The sequence below is a fragment of the Sphaerodactylus townsendi genome, linkage group LG09, assembly GCF_021028975.2.
Source record: "Sphaerodactylus townsendi isolate TG3544 linkage group LG09, MPM_Stown_v2.3, whole genome shotgun sequence".
In the NCBI taxonomy this organism is placed as follows: Eukaryota; Metazoa; Chordata; class Lepidosauria; order Squamata; family Sphaerodactylidae; genus Sphaerodactylus; species Sphaerodactylus townsendi.
In genome coordinates this window covers 80,754,367-80,772,925 of record NC_059433.1, presented here as the reverse complement: position 1 = coordinate 80,772,925, position 18,559 = coordinate 80,754,367, and the positions used below count along the sequence as shown (strand labels likewise).

The following is an 18,559-nucleotide window of genomic DNA, read 5'->3' as shown; positions in this document are numbered from 1 at the left end:
TACAACAATCCCCTTTCCTTGGAAGAATTGCAAATTTCCAAAAGCTGAAAGTTTCAAAGCGATACCTACCTGTGAATTGGATGGATAAAAGGGTCAGAGCAGACGCGGATCCGTGAATAAGATCTTTTAAGCCCCCTCCCCCATAATTTGCAGTCCCTCCCCCTCCAATTTGAATTCACAACTGCTTTTTAAGGTCTGGGAAGAATCACAGCAGGAGGGGTTCCCTGCAGACCATTCTCATGATATAAGCTGCCATTCAAATGGCCCTTTCCGCACAAACCTTCTAGAACAGTTTGAGGCAGGAAATAAAGTGTTTCCCCTGTAGAGTTTCACATTGTTTTCACCCCAAAACATTTTATTTCTAGCCTCAAAATATTTTTAATCCCCTTTTAAAAATGATTCTGCGGTTGAAACATTTTGAAAATGTCTTCAGTTGCTGTGCAGTCTGTTGACTCCATTTCCCACGCTTCTCTGCTTCCCTGAACTTTCTCCTCAGTGCCATTTTCTGAACTTCGTTCCCGCCTCACTTGTTCATTTGCAGCATTTTTCAGTTTGTTCTTTTATTTTTTATTTTTTTTTGGGGGGGGGAATCTTTGAAGCATCAAGTATATGAAGAGTATACAATACAGCACCAAGGCTGTGAAGCATTGAACACAGAACTCATTTTTAAAAAGGGGGGAAAACATCACATAATGGTGGCCAGGAATCATATTGAGGGGGCAAGTGCAGACATATATTGTTATAAAGGGGGGGGGGGATTGAAAATGTTTTAGAAATGTTGAAGGGGATTTGTGCAGATAGGGCCATAGCTACGCAGTAGAAAATCCAGGTACAAATGCCTGAACCTATGTTTTCTACCATGCAAAACAACTGCAGCTTTTGAGCCCTGTTTCAAACGGAGGAAGAGTCAGGAGAGGAAAGGTTTAAACACCTTGTCATCCTATCTGTCCCAGATCTTCAGAGCATCCTCTTAAGTTTGCTAATACACTTTTTAAAAAAACCCTATAGATTACTGCTCTAAATCTGTGCCCAAGGAAACTGTAATCCACATGGAATTCCTGTAAATTTGTCTTTTCACTTCAGCTGGGTGGGGGGACGGGACACAGCTGTACCTCTGATTACTCCCTACATTGCAACAAACTAAGAGAGACCTGGTAGGTAGGAAAGCTCTCTACACAAATCTGAGCATGGGTTCCTGCAAGACATTTGTGATTTGCCTGTTACTGATTGCAGTTTTCCTGGCATTTGTACCATGGGGACTGCATGAAAGCAGAGGCTGACCAAAGGAATGGGAATGCAAAATCTGAAATTCAGATTCTAGTGTTTCTTTAAAGTGGGCTTTTCCTTCTTTCATGAACTGGGTAGTGAGCCAGGGAGAAAGGAGGAAGTATGAAAAGGATACTTTCCTAGTAGACTGCTACATAATTACAAAACTGGAATGACTAATAAACAGGGCGTGTCCCACCTGTTTTTCAACGGTTTTCAGATTGGCAGCAGTCAGTAATAGTAACAAGGAATGGAAAGAAGTGGGGGAATAATGGAGCTACCCACGTAGCCAAATGCAGAAGTGGTTAGTCTAAAGAAAACAATGAAGGCAGAAACAAAAATGAGTACGGAATTAAACTTGTGAAATAAAAGACCCCAAGAAGCTGATACTTAATTATTCCACTGCGGCACAGAAATAATAGGTTGTACTCGAAAGCTTACACCTATTAATGGCCGTGGCATAATCTTAGAAATTCATAGGTACAATCAGGGGTGTGGCGAATAAAGTCCTTTAAAAAAGGTATATTTTAGATAACAGGACCAAATTCTAACTGCTGAGGAAACGATGCAGTGTGTGGCAGTTAACAGAGAAGTCAATGACACTGTCTCCTGTAAATAGAATTCTTAATTTCTACCGTATATCTTTTGTTCCGTTCTTCTAAGCCCAGTCCCTCTAGCACAGCTTATAAACCACAAAAGTACTGATAGTGGATGCTCCTCCAATATATGCAAATATGTTTTATTTTTATTTATTTAATTTTTCTTTTTTTAGAATAATCTCCTTTTTTTAAAAAAGCAAATAAACTGTGAGTAAGCACTCATAGAGTGCAGCAGATTTTTTCTTTCTGTAAAATACTCCACAGTAGCCATGAAGCAATTTTTTTTCCAGTTTATGAAAAAGAAAAGAAATCCACTCTTGTCTCTCTCATCCTCGGGAGCAGGTGACCCAGGGAATCCTGAAAAGTGTGCTTTAATATATAACTTTTGTTTAAAACCAGTGAACTTGGCGCGCACTGTGTGGTTTCAATTTTCAGATCACCGAAGTCGAGCCGTCACCACGTTATACCATTGTGCAGACTGTGTTCAAGTTGGGATCGAACCGTACAGCCTTCCCTTCGACAGACTTTGCGTTGGTGTCATACATGGGGTTTTCAAAAGCAGCTTGCCCATTGTTATTTTCATGTACAGAACATCCCGTGTACTGCGTTTTAGGGGCAGTTCTGCAGGCAGAGGGGAGAAGAAAGGAAAGGAGAATCACGTAATGTCTCAGTCATGGCAATCACTGACCCAAACAAGTACAATGATAAAATCCAACAGCTGATATTATGGTGCCTTCTCATAAACTCCAGTACCTTGAGATGCTCTCATATTCATAGCCCTGTTCACAAGTTACAGTGCATGTACTGACTGTGTATCTTTTTGTAAGAAAGAGCCAACACCCTTTAACTGTAACAATGAAACCTGAATAAACGTGAGACTGATGTCATATGTTTAGATCCACATGTGTTGAATGCAACATACACATTTCTCATTGCACATATAAAGAAAAGTCAAAAATTCTACCTGCTCTCCAGTTGATAGAGATCAGTTCTCCTGGAGAAACAGAAGTTGGTCTCTATGGCATTATACCCCATTAAAGTCTTTCCCCTCCCCAAAGCCCACACGCCCCAGGTACCATCTCCAAAATCTCCAGGAATTCCCCCATGCAGAGCTGCCAATTTAATTAAAGTCTCCTCTCCTGGTTTCTGCTACTAATGTTGATAACTTGGGCTTTTGTAACATGATGATTTGTTGTACTGGGAGGCATATCAGAGGTGTAGCTGGACCAAACTGCGCCCAGTGCGCATTCTAATTTTCCGCCCCCATGCCCCCCCCGTGGCGTCACCCTCCCCTCCTTACCTTAGTTCCTTACCTTTTTCAGAACTTTTTCAGGCTGCAAAAGGCCTGTTCACAGTAAAAATGGCCTGATGGGAACTATACTTCCCAGAAGACCTTGTGAACCCCAAGGTCTCCTGGGAACTGTAGTTCCTCAGGCCGTTTTTACTGTGAACAGGCCTTTTGCAGCCTGAAAAAGTTCTGAAAAAGGAAAGGAACTAGGGTAAGTGTGAGAAGGGGGTGGGGGCGCTGTGGGGGGTGGGAAAGGAGAGGCCTGGGGGCAATTTTCCATGCCCCCCAGGCATGCGCCCAGTGCACGGTGCACCCCCGCCCCCTTGTAGCTCCGCAACTGAGGCATATAATTAGGAGAAAGTGTATTCATAATATTCTAGACATCACCAAAATAGTTATAATTCTGAGCATTTGCAAGACATGGATAACCACTCTGATTTTTAAAATCCTTGTTAAACTCTGATGATAAATTATCTGTGTGTGTTGTGGGAGGAGCAAGATTCTGTCATATGCACCAACTATAGTCCACCTATACATCCCCTTTCCTCCTCTTGCCTCTAGGTGTAAAGTAACATATGATCCTAAACAAGAGATAATTTATTAGGATCTCACATCTCCTTAAATCTGTTAATATCCAGGCAGAAAATGGATCACATGAGCAGAGCAGAACAGTATTCATTTGATGGTGGGTCCATTGATATACTTCCATTTTGGGGTATAATTTTGACTGTCTCCTGAACATTCATATGTCCAGAATACTGAAGGGAACTGTATGCCTCTGAGTCTTGGAAGCAAAGGAGCTAATATGCAAATCCTTGGCTTAACTCATCAAGTTTGAGGATTTTGAAAAAATCATCCTGCCTCATGTGGTGGGAGTTGTAGCTTTAATGTTCTTCCATGCTGAACTGGAAGTCCAGAAAAATTCAATTTCCTTTCTCCAGGACTTGGGAAGTTCCCTGGCACTACAGCATTGTGGGCCAATAGGGACTCCCCAGTTCCATGAAACCTTAATTTTTCGTCCATAACTTGGATAAAACATAGAGAAACATTTTCCATTTTCATGCAATTTACTTAGCCATTTGAGGAAAAGTGTTTTCCTTCATTGAACATGTAAATTACCAATGCAAATCGAAACTGAGGAAAATTGGGGTCATCTCTACTCACTACCCTCTCATAGCGGGTAGGAAAATATTGGTGCGTTTTCCTATAATTGCATACATGTTCTCAAATTACTCAAATATGCAGAGAAAATTTAAAACAGACAGACCTGTGCTGCTTTTAAATGTTTTGTACAAAAGCTACTATTAATTAAGGACATATGGGGGAATCACTGGGAGACGCTGCCAATATTACCACAGCCAGATTATGGCTGAATTATCAATGACTTCAGAGGAAGAACCATCTGCAATAAAACTTCTCCAAGACACAGGGATCTTTTCTAAGCACTTACAACCTGGTAAACTGCGTGGGATGTAAGATAAATTATACGAGAAATATGAGCTGCAATATTGTAAATGTCAAAAACAAAATATAAGCAATATGCCAAGTACGCAGCCGCCCCCTTTTTATTGCAGTGTCCTGAGATGCCAAGAAATTTGAATAACCTTGCTTCTCTCTGGGAACGAGTAATTTACAACAATAATTTAAATAGGAGGGAGTAAAGGTATAATGTAGGAAAATAACCTCACCTATCAAGCATCCTTGACAGTTATGAAATGAGGTTAGTGTATGTATGCTCTAGACAGGGTGTTTTTTCATAGGAACGCAGCATTTATCTTGAATGGAGTAATGGGGTATACAGGTATTAAATAATTCAGTTTAGTGATGACACTGAGGATGGACCAAAGCCATCCATGGCACATAGTGCTATTTTTTTCTTTAAATTCGCTCAATCTTTCCAGTGGTCTGGGGCATGTGTAATTTGATTTTCAGATGTGTTTCCACGCCAAAGATATGTGCCCAAAATATTGTTCCTTAGGTCATTTTTTATCCAGTTTTGGCTAGAGTCAAGCTATTTTGAGACAAATGTCTAAAGGGTATCTTTTGACCTTTATTTCTCTTTTTAACCCAAACCTAGAAAGACAGATACATTTTTTAAAAAACCTTTACAGTAATTGTGAGCACTAAGGATCCTTTTGAAATTCCCAAGGATTTGTCAGTGAATCCTTGTCTGAGCATAGGATGCCACCTTTTCAGGATATAAAATGATAGTGCCTGTACAGGTTACGGTCATTTGGGTGGTCATCAACTTGTCTTAGAATGTACAGTTTTCAAACAGTGGCGCTGTTTCCCTACCAAAATAAGAGTGCAATCCAAATGGGGGTTGTGTTTATATGAATTTCTATGGACCACTGCAAAAATCAACAAACAGTATGTATGCATGTATTCACTCATATTATATTGCTATCAAATGTGAAGCAACACAAAAGCAAAAAGTAACTCGATGAGGTTATCACAACATATAAAGTCAGTCTTCAAACCCCCACCCTTCCAGGACTTATTATTATCATATTAAATATTGGTCCAGAATAGCCTGGTTCTATTGCTTCCCCTCTCCACTTTATCCATTTGGTCCTCAGTTAGGTGGATTTTGAAAACAGCATTAAGAACCTGTTCCAAATATTTAGCTTTGATACCAGCTTCCTGCAACAAACACACACACACACACACACACACACACACACACACATATGTAGGTTTGTCGATACCTACCTTTGTTTATAAAGGTAAAACCCAAATCCTGCTAATATAAGGGCAAAGAAAGGCACAAGAATAGCAATGGCCACAGAACTGCTGTTTGTACCATGTGGTTGGTTTGAAGAATTTGAACCTTCAGACATGTTAAGTCCTGGAAAGACAAAATATATATTTATCTATATTTCTGTTCCAGTCACACTTCTCATTCCAAAATCCTCCTCCCCAAAAGTATCAGTAATAAAGCAAAACACAGAAAAATGCGGGGGGAAAACAGCATAGTTCATGTAGAATCATAGAGTTGGAAGAGACCACTAGGGCCATCAAGTCCAACCCCCTGCCATGCAGGAACACCCAATCAAAGTAATCCTGACAGATGGCCAGCCACCTTCCGAGGCAGCATATTATTTATTTATTTATTTATTGTTTCGGCTTTTATACCGCCCCATCCCCAAGGGGCTCTGGGCGGTGTACAGCACAAGCATAAATAAAATGAATTACTAAAATCTTTAAAACAGCGATACACTGTCACTGTCAAACAGCCACTGTCCTATATCTTTTGGAGTTCTGAAATCAAATTCTTCTCATTCCAATTTCTCCAAGATTTCAAAGTTCTGAATTTTGGATTTTACTTCCAAAATGGCACGAATGCATTAGGAGCTTTCCTTTGTTTCACTGTCCTTTTCCAAATTTTGAATCTTTTGGGTTGGTTCTCTTCCTTTGATTCCTTCTGCACCACCAATGTAGATATATTCACTGGTGACGTGGTGCTAAGGAGCAATTTTAATGTGACTGAGTGTCTCATTTCACAGATTGTCTTTATGTGATGCTTTACCAGATGCACCCTGGCAAAACACTGTACGAAAAGAATCTTGGAAAAATCAACAGGTGAATCCATATAAGGTGTGTTTGCAATGTACATATACACATCAATAATGCAACTCAACTGAAGTCTGTACCAGATTCTCTATGCTCCAATCCATAATTAATTTCAGAAATTCAATTCACATTAAGGATGGAAACAATGGAATTGGGGACACTGTCCTTATCCTTGGCAGGGAAAGATTAATAGTCAGATGGGAATTAGGTTCTGCGTTAGACTTTCATGTCACATCTCAATTCTGCTTAATTCTAGCTGTGCAATCCTAAAATGGGTTAAAAAGGGTATAACTCTGTTTAGGATTGCAGTGTAATTATATCCTCCGGAAATAAAAGTTTCCTCCTTTGCATAGTGGATTTCTTTTTTCAAGTCTTCCTCAACATAAACATGTTATAATAATAAGAAGTGGCGTATCTGCCTGGGGACATGGGGTAACCCATGTTTCTGGGAGTATACCATCTGATCACGTGGGGTGGGGCACAAAATCAGCCCCCATGTGACCAGAGACTCAGCCTCCCCAAGGGAGGCAACTCTGACAAAGTATGGAGCCAAAACAGCCTAGCCACAGATGGCAGTTTTTTCAGCCGGCTGCTGGCAGAATTTATGTAAGTGGGGGTGGCTGCAGTTGAGTTAGTGCCTTGGACTATGTTTTCAATTTATGGTCAGCATTTCAACAACATACCCATGAGACTTTGCTAAATGTGAAAATTAGTATGTTGAAATGATCACCATAACTTAAAAACATAGTCCAAGGCACTGACCTTGACAATCAGAAACGTGGCCCTGTCCCCCCGCTTTTAGCAGGTCCAGTCCTGTCTTTGACTACCTTTTCAAGTTGAAATGCTCACCATAACTTAAAAAGATAGTTCAAGGCAGGACTGGGCCTGCTAAAATCAGGGGGACTGATCTCCAGGAAGACCAGGGGCTGAGGGAAGCCCAACTCTGCATGCTCCATAGGTGGGCAAGGCCAGGGCTTTCCGCCCTCTTGGGCTCCCTGCAGCAGGAACGTGCGGGTGTGGGGCTCCGGGGGGGGGGGGGGCCCGGAGGAGGCTTTGTCTCTGGGTGCCGTTTTGAACCCATACGCTTCTGAAAATAAGCATGGAACAGTGCAAGTACATATGGAAGATGGAAGTGGTAATCAAAACTGGCTGCAGTTGAGTGAGTGAGCAAGTGCCCATCCCAACTTCTAGTTTCAATTGGCTTTCTCCTTTTCCTTCTTCATTCTCCCAGTTCCTTTAAAACCACTGATCCTATACACACTCTCACATGATTCATCACAGTCAGTTTTGTTTACTCAGACTGACAGTGGCTCTTTGGCATCTATGGAAGAGGTCTTTCACATCACTTCTTGCCAGATTCCTTACCTGGAGACATGGGGGTCTGAACCTGGAACTTTCTGTGCACCAAACAGAGACTATACCATGTTTATGGAAATGCTAGTGACTGGCTGGTTCTTGCTTAACAAAAAGAGTTGGCATCTTTTCATTTGTCCTGAACCTAGGATAATTTGCCATTTTTTCTGAGTCCTGCCTTTTCATTTACTAGTGGTGCTGGATTTTTTCCTCATCTATGCATTCCATTAATTCTTGTTTCTGAAAGGGTTGGGTTTTTTTTTGTTACTGTTCCTTATTATGCAGCAAGTTGGATTCTAGAAACTCAGATAGGTCTCCAGTGAAGGTGAAAATTAATGTAGTGTCTGCTGTTGTCACAGAGGCACTGATGTCTTGCTCTCTCTCAAGCAAAAAAAAAAGGATGGTATTCCGCTATGATGCTTTTAGAAGGAACATATCTCCCAGGTAAGGTTGCAGATTCCTTTAACTCAGTCCACCAATTCTATTATTTCTCATTTTTGAGCCAATATTTCTCTTGCCCTTTTTTGAAAAAGCCAATTCAGGAGTCACCCAGACAGACTAATCCATTTTCATATATATGGGACTCATGGTTACATGGTTATCATATATGAACTCCAACCCATGTATAAAGCACATCCATTTCTTTGATGTGGTGCATGCAAGTGTAAGGACAAACCCTACTATGACTTTGTAAGAACAAGAGATGGCTAATGATGGTCAGAGCAGATATTTACCAAAAAAAAGCAAAAAGCAGAATAAAAAGGGCAAGGTGGCGATGATGAACCAGGGCTACCAAGCCCTTGCCTGCGACATCATGTCACTTCCAGTAAAAACAAACAAACAGAGATTACATAGGCAAGTCTAGGAATCTCCAGAAACTCTATGGTAAAATCATAGAATTTCTGGAAATTCCAAGCACTACCTATGTAACTTTTTTTTTTTTACTGGAAGTGACATGATAGCACAGCTAGTGACGTGGCTCCCACAGCCCTCCTACTGGTTGCCAGGCATTACCGGGTAACCTTTTGGTGAACTGATATATATGTGTAAAATGGGACACCGTCTTTTTTTCTGCAAAAGAAGATTTCATAATTAATGAGGTCATGCAGGACAGTGGCTGAGAAACAGCCAGAAGATCTTGCAAAATGTGTACCTTTTAAAAGAGGAATTACTATATTCGCGAAACTGGAAGTGAAATGTTAATCCAAAAGAAAGATGCAAAATAAGATAAGCAGCAGGCAATATTGTCTCCTTGCATTATTTTTAGTTATGGATTAAACAAAAATGAGCTGCTGCAGAAATATTTTTAGGACAAAAAACCTGGCACTTCAATATTTGCAAGGCTAAAAGGATTTCCACAGCATTCTAAAGTTGGTATTTTCTTCCTTTCATGTTGATAGTAAACAAAGAGAAATCCATCCTCTCTAGTAACTACAGGAACATTTCAAGATACACTTATCACATTTGAAAGTGACCAACCTACTTAAAAAGGGATTGCAGCCCACACAACTAATTCCTCATGTAAAAGTGTATATTGGTCTAAATGGAATTCGGCTGCCTGAAAAGTAGGAACGCTTAATTATACTCTAGCTTCAGTCTGAGGGAAAAAAATATTGCAGTACTCAAGAGATGGGCTCCAGTAATTTATGGCTTAATATTTTCTTTTAGATACCTAACATTTTCTTTCTTTTTTATATGCTTATTGAGGAAAGCAGTAAGATTTTATTAGCTGCAAGGAATTTGGGGAAAAGTTGAGAGAACAAAGAGATATTGGTACACAGCAACAAAGATGAATATCTAACATTCCCCAGTGTCCTCCTTACAAATGATGATAATAAAAATTCTGTCTGAATCATCATCCAGTTAAGTCATGATACTTTTAACATAAATTGATTGAGGGCAACCCAGGTCACGGAACTGAAGAGGGGCTTGGGGATGTTTATGGGTTTTAGAATATACTTTTTGGCTTCAAAAGCTGATGAAATATAACATGCTAATTATATTTAAAATCTGACATGAAATGTTAGTTAAATAACACTTTTTTTCTCCTGGTAAAACTCAACAGGAGAATTTTTCAGGTAGATAATCAGAAAAATAAATGCTCGGCTCTACAAAGTGAAAAGTGAATATGATGAGATTCAAGGTCAAAACTATTTTATTTATTCAATATGTTGCCCCTTTCCTTTTTGGGCTCAAGGTGACTTACATGGGATAGGTCCTTCTCTGGCAACCTCCTGGAGACTTTCAGGAACAGACCCTTTAGAATGTCATTTGGTGATGTGATGATGTCATTTCCAGCTGCATCATCAGAAGTGACATCACTGCATTGCTGGAAACTCTAGCATTCATTTGAATTGCCATATAACCACAGAGTTTTCTGTGAATGCTAGTGCATTTGGCATCATTTCTGGTTACACAGCTGAAAGTTATCTAGTCATGCTGCCCAGCACTGCTACGGCCCCCATGTTCTCCCTCCCGTCACATTCACTGGAGTGAGGACACGCAACAGGGGCAAGATTTTTTACACCCCCACCTTGGAAATGATAACCCATACACATAAGCAAGAGATTTGTTAATGGATCTCATTCAGGATGATTTCGGTTTCAAAGCAGATACTGAGGGGGAAGGGTTATTTTGGATTGGGCCGTAGCATGTTTCATATTCCTGATGAAAAATGAGAATAGAAGATCCTCCTTGGCCACCTAAAAAGCTATGGTGTGGAACATGAGACCTGTATGGACCAAAGCCATGTAAAAAGGGATTGCAGGAAGGAGGAGAATTAGGTGAGCCTGTGTAAAAAAAATGGCTAGAGACAACCTAATATATGATAGTGCAAGCAGACATCTTGAAAAGCAGAAGTCAAGCTTCTTTCTATAGATACACACTGAAATGGTTGTGAGACTAGGACATCCATTTTGCAGGCTGCCTACTATCCTCCAAACACAAGATTTCCGCATTCCATCAGATGCAATCGTTTAATAACGAAGCACAACTATGACAATGTGAAGGTTTAGTAGTTACCTAATCTTTGAAGTCCAAATTGCCCATAATCTTTACCCTGGATAAATCCTTGAAAAACATAGGTAGCACCATCGGGTTCAGCTGAAACCTACAAGGATAGAAAGGACCCCTGTTAAACTCGATATATATAAATATAGGTTGCTTAAATTGCACCCGCTGCTTATATTCAGTTTGGATTGAAGCACTTAAATCATTCAGCTCCTTGCTTCTTTTCTGTATTTTTAATGGAAATGTATTTTCTGAGCAGGAGGTAATTGGGCTAAGAGGACATATGGGCCATTAGACGGCTTCGTGCCAGAACTGCCACACCTGTACTACTATTGTATTATTTTTATTCACACTTGAGATTACAATAACTGAAGATTAAAAAGAATTTTTTTCAGTGTGGCTGCTTTGTACGTTCATCACGAGTTCCTGAGAACACTTTAGACAATAAATCACATGTGACTTTGAAACCAAGTAAGAAAACTGAGATGTCCGTTACATGAAGCTGCTTTTGAATCCTTTTGTAAAAGAATGATCTTTCATGGGCTTAATCTATCCCTGAATTTCACCGAATAGAATTCAACCATATTCAAATGCATGCAAGAATGTGGACAAGTTGAATTAAGTCATGGGACTCTTATCAGTGATCAGCTCCCACTCCAAAAAACAATCTGTGCTATCTTTCAGCTTCTGAAACCAATCCAGATTCCAGACTGACTTCCGGTATGCCCCAGCTCCATTAATCCACAGAGCTGCATTTTTGCCTTGGAATAACAATCTAGGTGAAAAAAAAGCAGTGAGCCTGTCTCTCCTCTCAGGAGAGGTGCCACCATGGTGATAATGTGGTTGGAAGTTCCCAGTTGGGCACTTTTTGAGTTGAGACTTTCTACTTAGTATCTACTCATGAATTTGGCTAATCTTGCGATCACTTCTTGTCATTGTTTCTCAGACAGACGATACTCACTGTAGAGGCACAAAAAGCAGACTATGGCGTTTTCCCGTAATATCCCAAGGGATAACCGGGATCAAACATACCAGATTGTTTGTATCTCATAAGAACATCTCAGTTTCCCTCTTTGGACTGCTGCCCTGTCAGCACGTTCAGGCCAGAAGGAGGAACTCCAGTGAATTATGCACGAGCCCCTGGTTTATTTTCATTTTCCACATGCGTGAACATTCCTATTTTTCCGTTCTGATTGGCTCTAGCTGTGGGGCACGGAGAGCAGGCAGCAATGCGGGAAAAATAAACTGGTCCATCTCCTGTGGAATTTGCATGGGAGCGGGAGCGGCCCAGGCTTTTTCAAAAGAACCGCCAATTTTATCATTTTTTGAAAGTCGCGGGATAAGAGAAATCTTGTGGGGTGGGCCCAATTTTGGCCCGGAAGCTATGCGGAAATCATGGCCAAACCAGGATGTTTCACCTCCTTATCCCGGGACATATGGTCCATGGAGAAAACGCCTATGATTTCTGATCAGATGCTGGTCATTTAAATGCTATCTCTGACTGTCCAAGTGCAAATAATGGCCAAGCAACAAGGGAATCCAGGCTTTATACAAATCAGTCAGTTTAATAACCCAAGCGACCATGTCCCTCACCCCCTAGAGATATTGCCTCTTCTCCAGCAAATGAAACAATTTAGTCCTTGAACTATGGAGAAGCTTCGCAAGGACCAAGAGGTCACCAAACAGGTGCAGAGCTGAACAGCATGGTGCTGTGCTTGTCACAAATTGTGCCCAGGAGCACTGAGGTGGTCCAACTAGGGGCTTGCCTCATGAGTACCTGAAACTGTTCAAACAAGGTGATCTTTTTGCCTGGTTAGCACAAAAAAGGGGAGGAGCTTGCCCCACATTCTCAGCACGTCTAATATGTATCAATGAGTAATTGCTAGTTAGGATTCATACACTTGAGTTGTTAAGTTATCTGCAAGCTGCCTTAAGAAGTTTTATCTGGTTAGCAGTATTCATAGTTCAGTGACTCTGTGGATCAGTATAACCATGTATGGAACTAACTGTTCTTTGGTAAGTACAGGGAAACTGTGCGGTTGAATATAGAGTCATCTTTCCTGGATTGTTTGCAACTAGCATACCCACATGCATGTTATATCTGACATTTATCAAGGGCCAACTGCTTTGAGTCAAAGCAATGGGTTGGATCCAGCCAACTATTCTGCTGGGGAGGAAAATATCCTCTTTGACCACCAAAGGGTCTATTCTGATGATGAGACCAGCATGCTTAAAAGGCATGCACAACAGGAACTGTAGTAAGGAGGGATTTGGGTGAAATTTGATGAAAAACCTGGCTAGATTCAACCCAGAATCCATTCAAAGATACTCTCCACAGAGATATTTTAAGTCCTTTCATTTCTACATAGCAAATACATGCAGTTTTTCCCATTTCCATGACAATGGACACAGATCTTGTCCCGACAGCCTCATTTCATTCCATAATGGCCCTAGGGCTGGCAACAGCTTGTTCTTCTAATACCTGTCCTGGCAACCTCACCTTACCATGAAGAAAAACACCACCACCAATCCTATTCAGGAAGACCTTCCCGCCAAATACTGACTGGTTAAATAGAATGGGTCTGGCATATATCATGCCCAGCGAGACTGAAGGAGCATCTGTGATGATATCTCTTCTCTCCTCATAGGGCCTTATAAGGCAAGAGTTCCTACAATGCACTGCTGCAGTGCCTCGGAGGCTTAGTTGTCTGCTCTCGGTTAGGAGAGCACCAGGCACTGGGCCTGGGCCTTTAGGAGGCAAAAATAAATACACATTTTTTTTTAAAGAAAAAAAATTAAAAACCCAAATAAGTCAATTGGATTGTTATAAAGAGAGCAGCTTGTATTGTGTGGCATAAAAATGCAAGCTGTTGTAACTTGCTTTCAACATATTATGGGGCATGAAAGCATCACATGCTGTTCCAATAAAGTGAAAATAAAAGGGATTTCGGAAGGTAACAATGAAGAGGCTGCTTGTAGTGTATGTCGGAAATTGCTGCTATTTTCTGGAAAACACAGTGGTAATATCAAAGGGTTTTTTTTTTACCTTTGCAATCTGTCAGTGGCATTTCCCAAGACTCTTTAGAATGTCACTATATTGTAGTACCAACATGCCCTATCAGTAGCCACACGATTCTGATTTTCGACACTGCTAATTATCTTTCATTGTGTGATGCCTACATTACCCAGGTCTCATGCACAAGCCATCGTTTGCTATTCAGGCAGTATTTTGCCGAAACTATACTCACAAAACCGTCCATTGCCCATTTCTCCTCCTTCAGTTTGTTCAGCAAAGTATGGGATGGTGCTTTAATGAGATATATATGGAGCATTAAACGGGCTTCTTGGCTTTTATATACCCCTGTAAAATATAAAAGTAGTTGATCTGTGCCACTTATAAGTAACTGGAGCTTTAAAAAAAAAGAGAGAGAAAAAGATGTTCTTAAGACATTTTATGTGAACTGCCAGTGCTGACACAGGGAAATCCTGAAGGTCAGGGGTTTACAACCAGATACTCAACAGTAGACCGAAAAATTAGCTCTTTGAGTAATTATGCATTGAAATCAGCAATGTAGAATTTCTCCCCAGCTTTACTCAGTGCTCCTCCGATGGCTCTTCTGCCATCGTTGGAGCTGGCCGCATTATAAAACTAATGCTCCTCCAGGCAGAAGGAACAGACTGGATACCATGCAAACTTCCCTTGCATGCTTATGTGCTAAACACAAACTGTTCTCTCTCTCTCTCTCTCTCTCTCTCTCTCTCTCTCTCTCTCTCTCTCTGTGTGTGTGTGTGTGTGTGTGTGTGCATTAAATGACAGCTGTCAGGGATCTATAGTGTGGCTCAGTGCTAAATCTTATAAGAGGTGGGTGTACATCTTTGGACAGTTGCCACTCATCCCTGATTATATTCACCTTCGTACTAAATAGTTCCAGGATATTTTTTCAACCGAATCCTGAAGTATGTTGTGCACTGACGGAAGAGGAAGGCCTCACAATCTAATAATAACACCACCACCTCAACAATAGTAATAATATCTACAGCCTTCACAAAACATTATGTGTTGAGCAGATCTGAAGAAATGTGTTGCTTGCCACTTTTATCCTGCTAAAATCTCTTATGCTGCAGACAGTGGCACACCAACGCAGCTCTGTTTCTGTAAAAAGAAATTCTTCAGCTTCCTGAATTACGTGGGCACTGCTCCTCAGTACCTGTACCTGCTTCTACACCATTTCAGAGGAACCCATGGTGCTTCTACAGTACATCTGGAATTCTGCTGTGATGCTGACATGTTCTGTATTGTTTAGATCATCAGTGAATGTGATGGTGCTGAAGGCACTGGTTTGTAGGATTAGTCCTAAAGACCACATGGCAATCTCACATTTCAAACAATGATTGGCATCTGTCAACAAACAAGCAGCACGTCTCCAGCTATTGCCAGATGTCTCCTATCACTGCCAAATCATAACTGTGCTCACAAAAATATTAAAAAGCTGAAGTTAAATTGATATTTTCTAAGCATGGCAAACAAATTACTTTCTGAGTAAATCTCTTGATTTTTTTCCTTCCCACCCCCCCACAGTAAACTCTCAAGGATCACTCATGCTATTTCTAGTGGTAGTTGAACTAAAATGACTATTCACCTGAAGACAACCATTGACATTATTTGACGGAAACTTCAGCCAATCCACTGACTTAACTGTCTTGCTTGTAACCAATGAAAATGAGTACTTGTACAATACAATTTGGACATAAATAACATGCAGCTAACTAACTAAATAACATGCAAACAATGTATTATTCAATGCATTGCCTGTTTTCATGAGTAACCAAATAAATTGTTTCAAATTGTGGTATGCAAAGCCTTTTTAAAAAAATGCAAAATAAAATAAACAAATAAATACATTATAAAGATTAGAGGGAGAACTATACGGCTACTGTTCCCTACCCAATGCCATACCTGAAAGTAGCAGCTCCATATTGCTGTTGGTAAGCGTCGCATTCACTCTTCCTGACGTGGCATTGAAACTTGTAACTGTCAAGGTCATGGGCTGTTTTCGGCCTTTGTAATTGTAGGAGCCTTTCCATATGTAATTCTGGGCAAACACATCATCAGGAACTGCAAAAACATCAAAACTGGTAGCGAGCGTTGCCATATTTGGATTGCAGTAATTCTGATTGCAATGAGAATAGATGCTCATTATGCTCTCCTCTTCAATTACTTTTTGTTATTGAAAATTATATTTATGGTCATCACAGAACCCTGTATCTATACTTATGCTGTGCAGAAATTATGCACAGCAACTCATCTCTGAGCTAGCTTTCACTGTACCTGCCTTAATTGAAAACCCTAAAAATACTGCATAGATCAGTATTCGAGTCAGGGTTTTTCTTTAATGCTTTCATGTAAATCAATCAAAACTATGTGTTCATGCAGGCTGCTTTAGCTCACTTCAGCTTTATTGAAGTATGTTAATCCTGGTGCCTCAACTAGGCTCCTCATGCCTATGCAGATTGTTTTTGTGTGTTTTTTTTAGTTTAGTTTCAACTTGATATCCCACCCTCCCCAGGAGGCTAACATACATATTACATCACAAAAGTTATATGAGTTACAAAACAATGTTGAAATGGTCATTAAAGACTTTCTACAGATGCCGAGAAATCCATATTGCCCATAAACACATACTAGCATGTAGGGGGGAAATTTCCCCTTAACAAAGGCCTACAATTTACTAGCTGAAAAACACAATGGGACAAACCTGATTAGACAATTCCAAAACCCTTAGCCCACTACCTAAACTAACAATATAGCCCAGGAACAATTCTCCGAACCCCCTGCTGCGTCTCTGGAATTCTGCCAACAATCTGGCAGTCAAACACAAGATCCTTCAGTAGGGTACCACAAATGGACTAACTGAAAATCTGTGACTCAACAAACAACACTACCTAGCAGACCCAACCACATTCTTCCCTATTCCAGCCAGGAATCTTATAAGGTGCATCAGTGCCACAACCAGTCAGAGCCAATTTGGAAGCTCCAGGTATCAGAAGGCTACTGTTTGAAAGAAGTAGGTTTGCTGTCAATAGCTGGTTCTAATATACACATCATGACCAAGTTTTTATTTCTAACAAAAGGAGACATGCCAGCCTGAATCCTTCTGGGAGCTGCTGAATCTGTATTAATGTTCATGAAAGTCAGTGCCTTTCAGATTAGGTGAACTGACTGCAAGTTCTGCATAGTGGTAACAAGTAGCAATGGCAGCATGCTAAGACTCTCATTGTCAAGATGTTATGAACATGAAAATGAAAATGAAAATGTTCACTGGAGCCTTCTGAGTGCCAGCAATCTCTCCTGAGGTGCTCTTATGCACTGTAGTGCCACTCAGCCCCTGGATCCGGCTCCCAGCTGGGATTGGTAGCCCTACCACTAGAGGTGGCAGCTCAGGCAGTCCTGTGGTTCGGACTGAGCCGTGCGGGTCTCATGTGAGCTCAGACGCCAGTCATCCGAGCCTGAGGCATCTGAGCCCCATCCATCCAAGCCCATGGGGCTTGGATCAACGGCTCATCCGAGCCAAAAAAGGAAAAAAAAAGGGGGGGGGGAAACCCTCCCAGCCGGCAAGGATCACAGCTCGGCTGGGGGGTAAAAACACACACACACACACACAAACAAACAGCGGCGGCGCTCCCACTCCCTCCACCCAAAGGAAAACCTCCCACTCCAAGAGAAAACCTCCCTCCCCAAAAAAGATCGACCCCACTCACCACAGACGCTCCTTCTGCTGATTCCAACTACTAAATAACATGTCCCATTCCTGAAACACCCCTGCCCCCCGTGTGACTGCAATGGCGGCGCCTGGGGCAAGCGGCTCCAGATGTCCCCATTGCATCTACACCGCTGGATCACACAGACTCAAGTGCAGGGCCAGCACACTTATGCCCAGTTTCCTTCTATGCATTCAGTCTACATGTGGAGTAAATATACACAGAGAAATAGGGGTTGAAACTTTTAAATCTCATCCTTGCTATGCAAATATTCAATATGCAGTATTTTAAAGCTCCAAGGCAATTCTAAATTAATATGCAACCCAATCCAATGCACGTGTGGTTGGAAGTCAACTCTGCATTAGATTAGAAGAAGACTGTAGATCAGCCAGAATTACTAATTTTTAAACTGCACTTTCCCTGCAGTACAGTAGTGGTTCAGGCACTCAAAATGACTACTACCACTTCTACTTCAAAACAGTAATTTACTAATTGCTAGTACTTAACTCAGTTAAGACTTGCATCTAAGAAAGCAAGCACACATAGGTTTGCAGCCTTGGAAAATTTAAGCTGTGTAAAACCTTCGAGATAATTTAGAACTGTTCTAAACTTGATAATTGTTTAAAGTGGATTCATTGGGGTTTAGACCACAAAAATCTTTCTTTAATGAAGAAAGCGATTCAACAGTTTCTTTTAGTGCCTCCTAAGCATT

At 40.9% G+C, this 18,559-nt stretch overlaps 1 protein-coding gene across 1 annotated transcript in view; it reads right to left on the bottom strand.

The window, feature by feature from the left end:
• Positions 1–551: 551 nt before the first annotated feature.
• CSMD3 (CUB and Sushi multiple domains 3) overlaps positions 552–18,559 on the bottom strand; it is a 751,931-nt gene continuing 733,923 nt past the window's right edge. The window contains exons 69-73 of the mRNA XM_048507427.1: positions 16,046–16,204; positions 14,337–14,449; positions 11,101–11,188; positions 5,866–6,001; positions 552–2,486 (exon numbers count right to left, since the gene is read on the bottom strand). Of these exons, the coding sequence (XP_048363384.1) occupies positions 2,327–2,486; positions 5,866–6,001; positions 11,101–11,188; positions 14,337–14,449; positions 16,046–16,204 (656 nt within the window). The 3' untranslated portion in view covers positions 552–2,326. The remainder of the gene's footprint in view (positions 2,487–5,865; positions 6,002–11,100; positions 11,189–14,336; positions 14,450–16,045; positions 16,205–18,559) is intronic.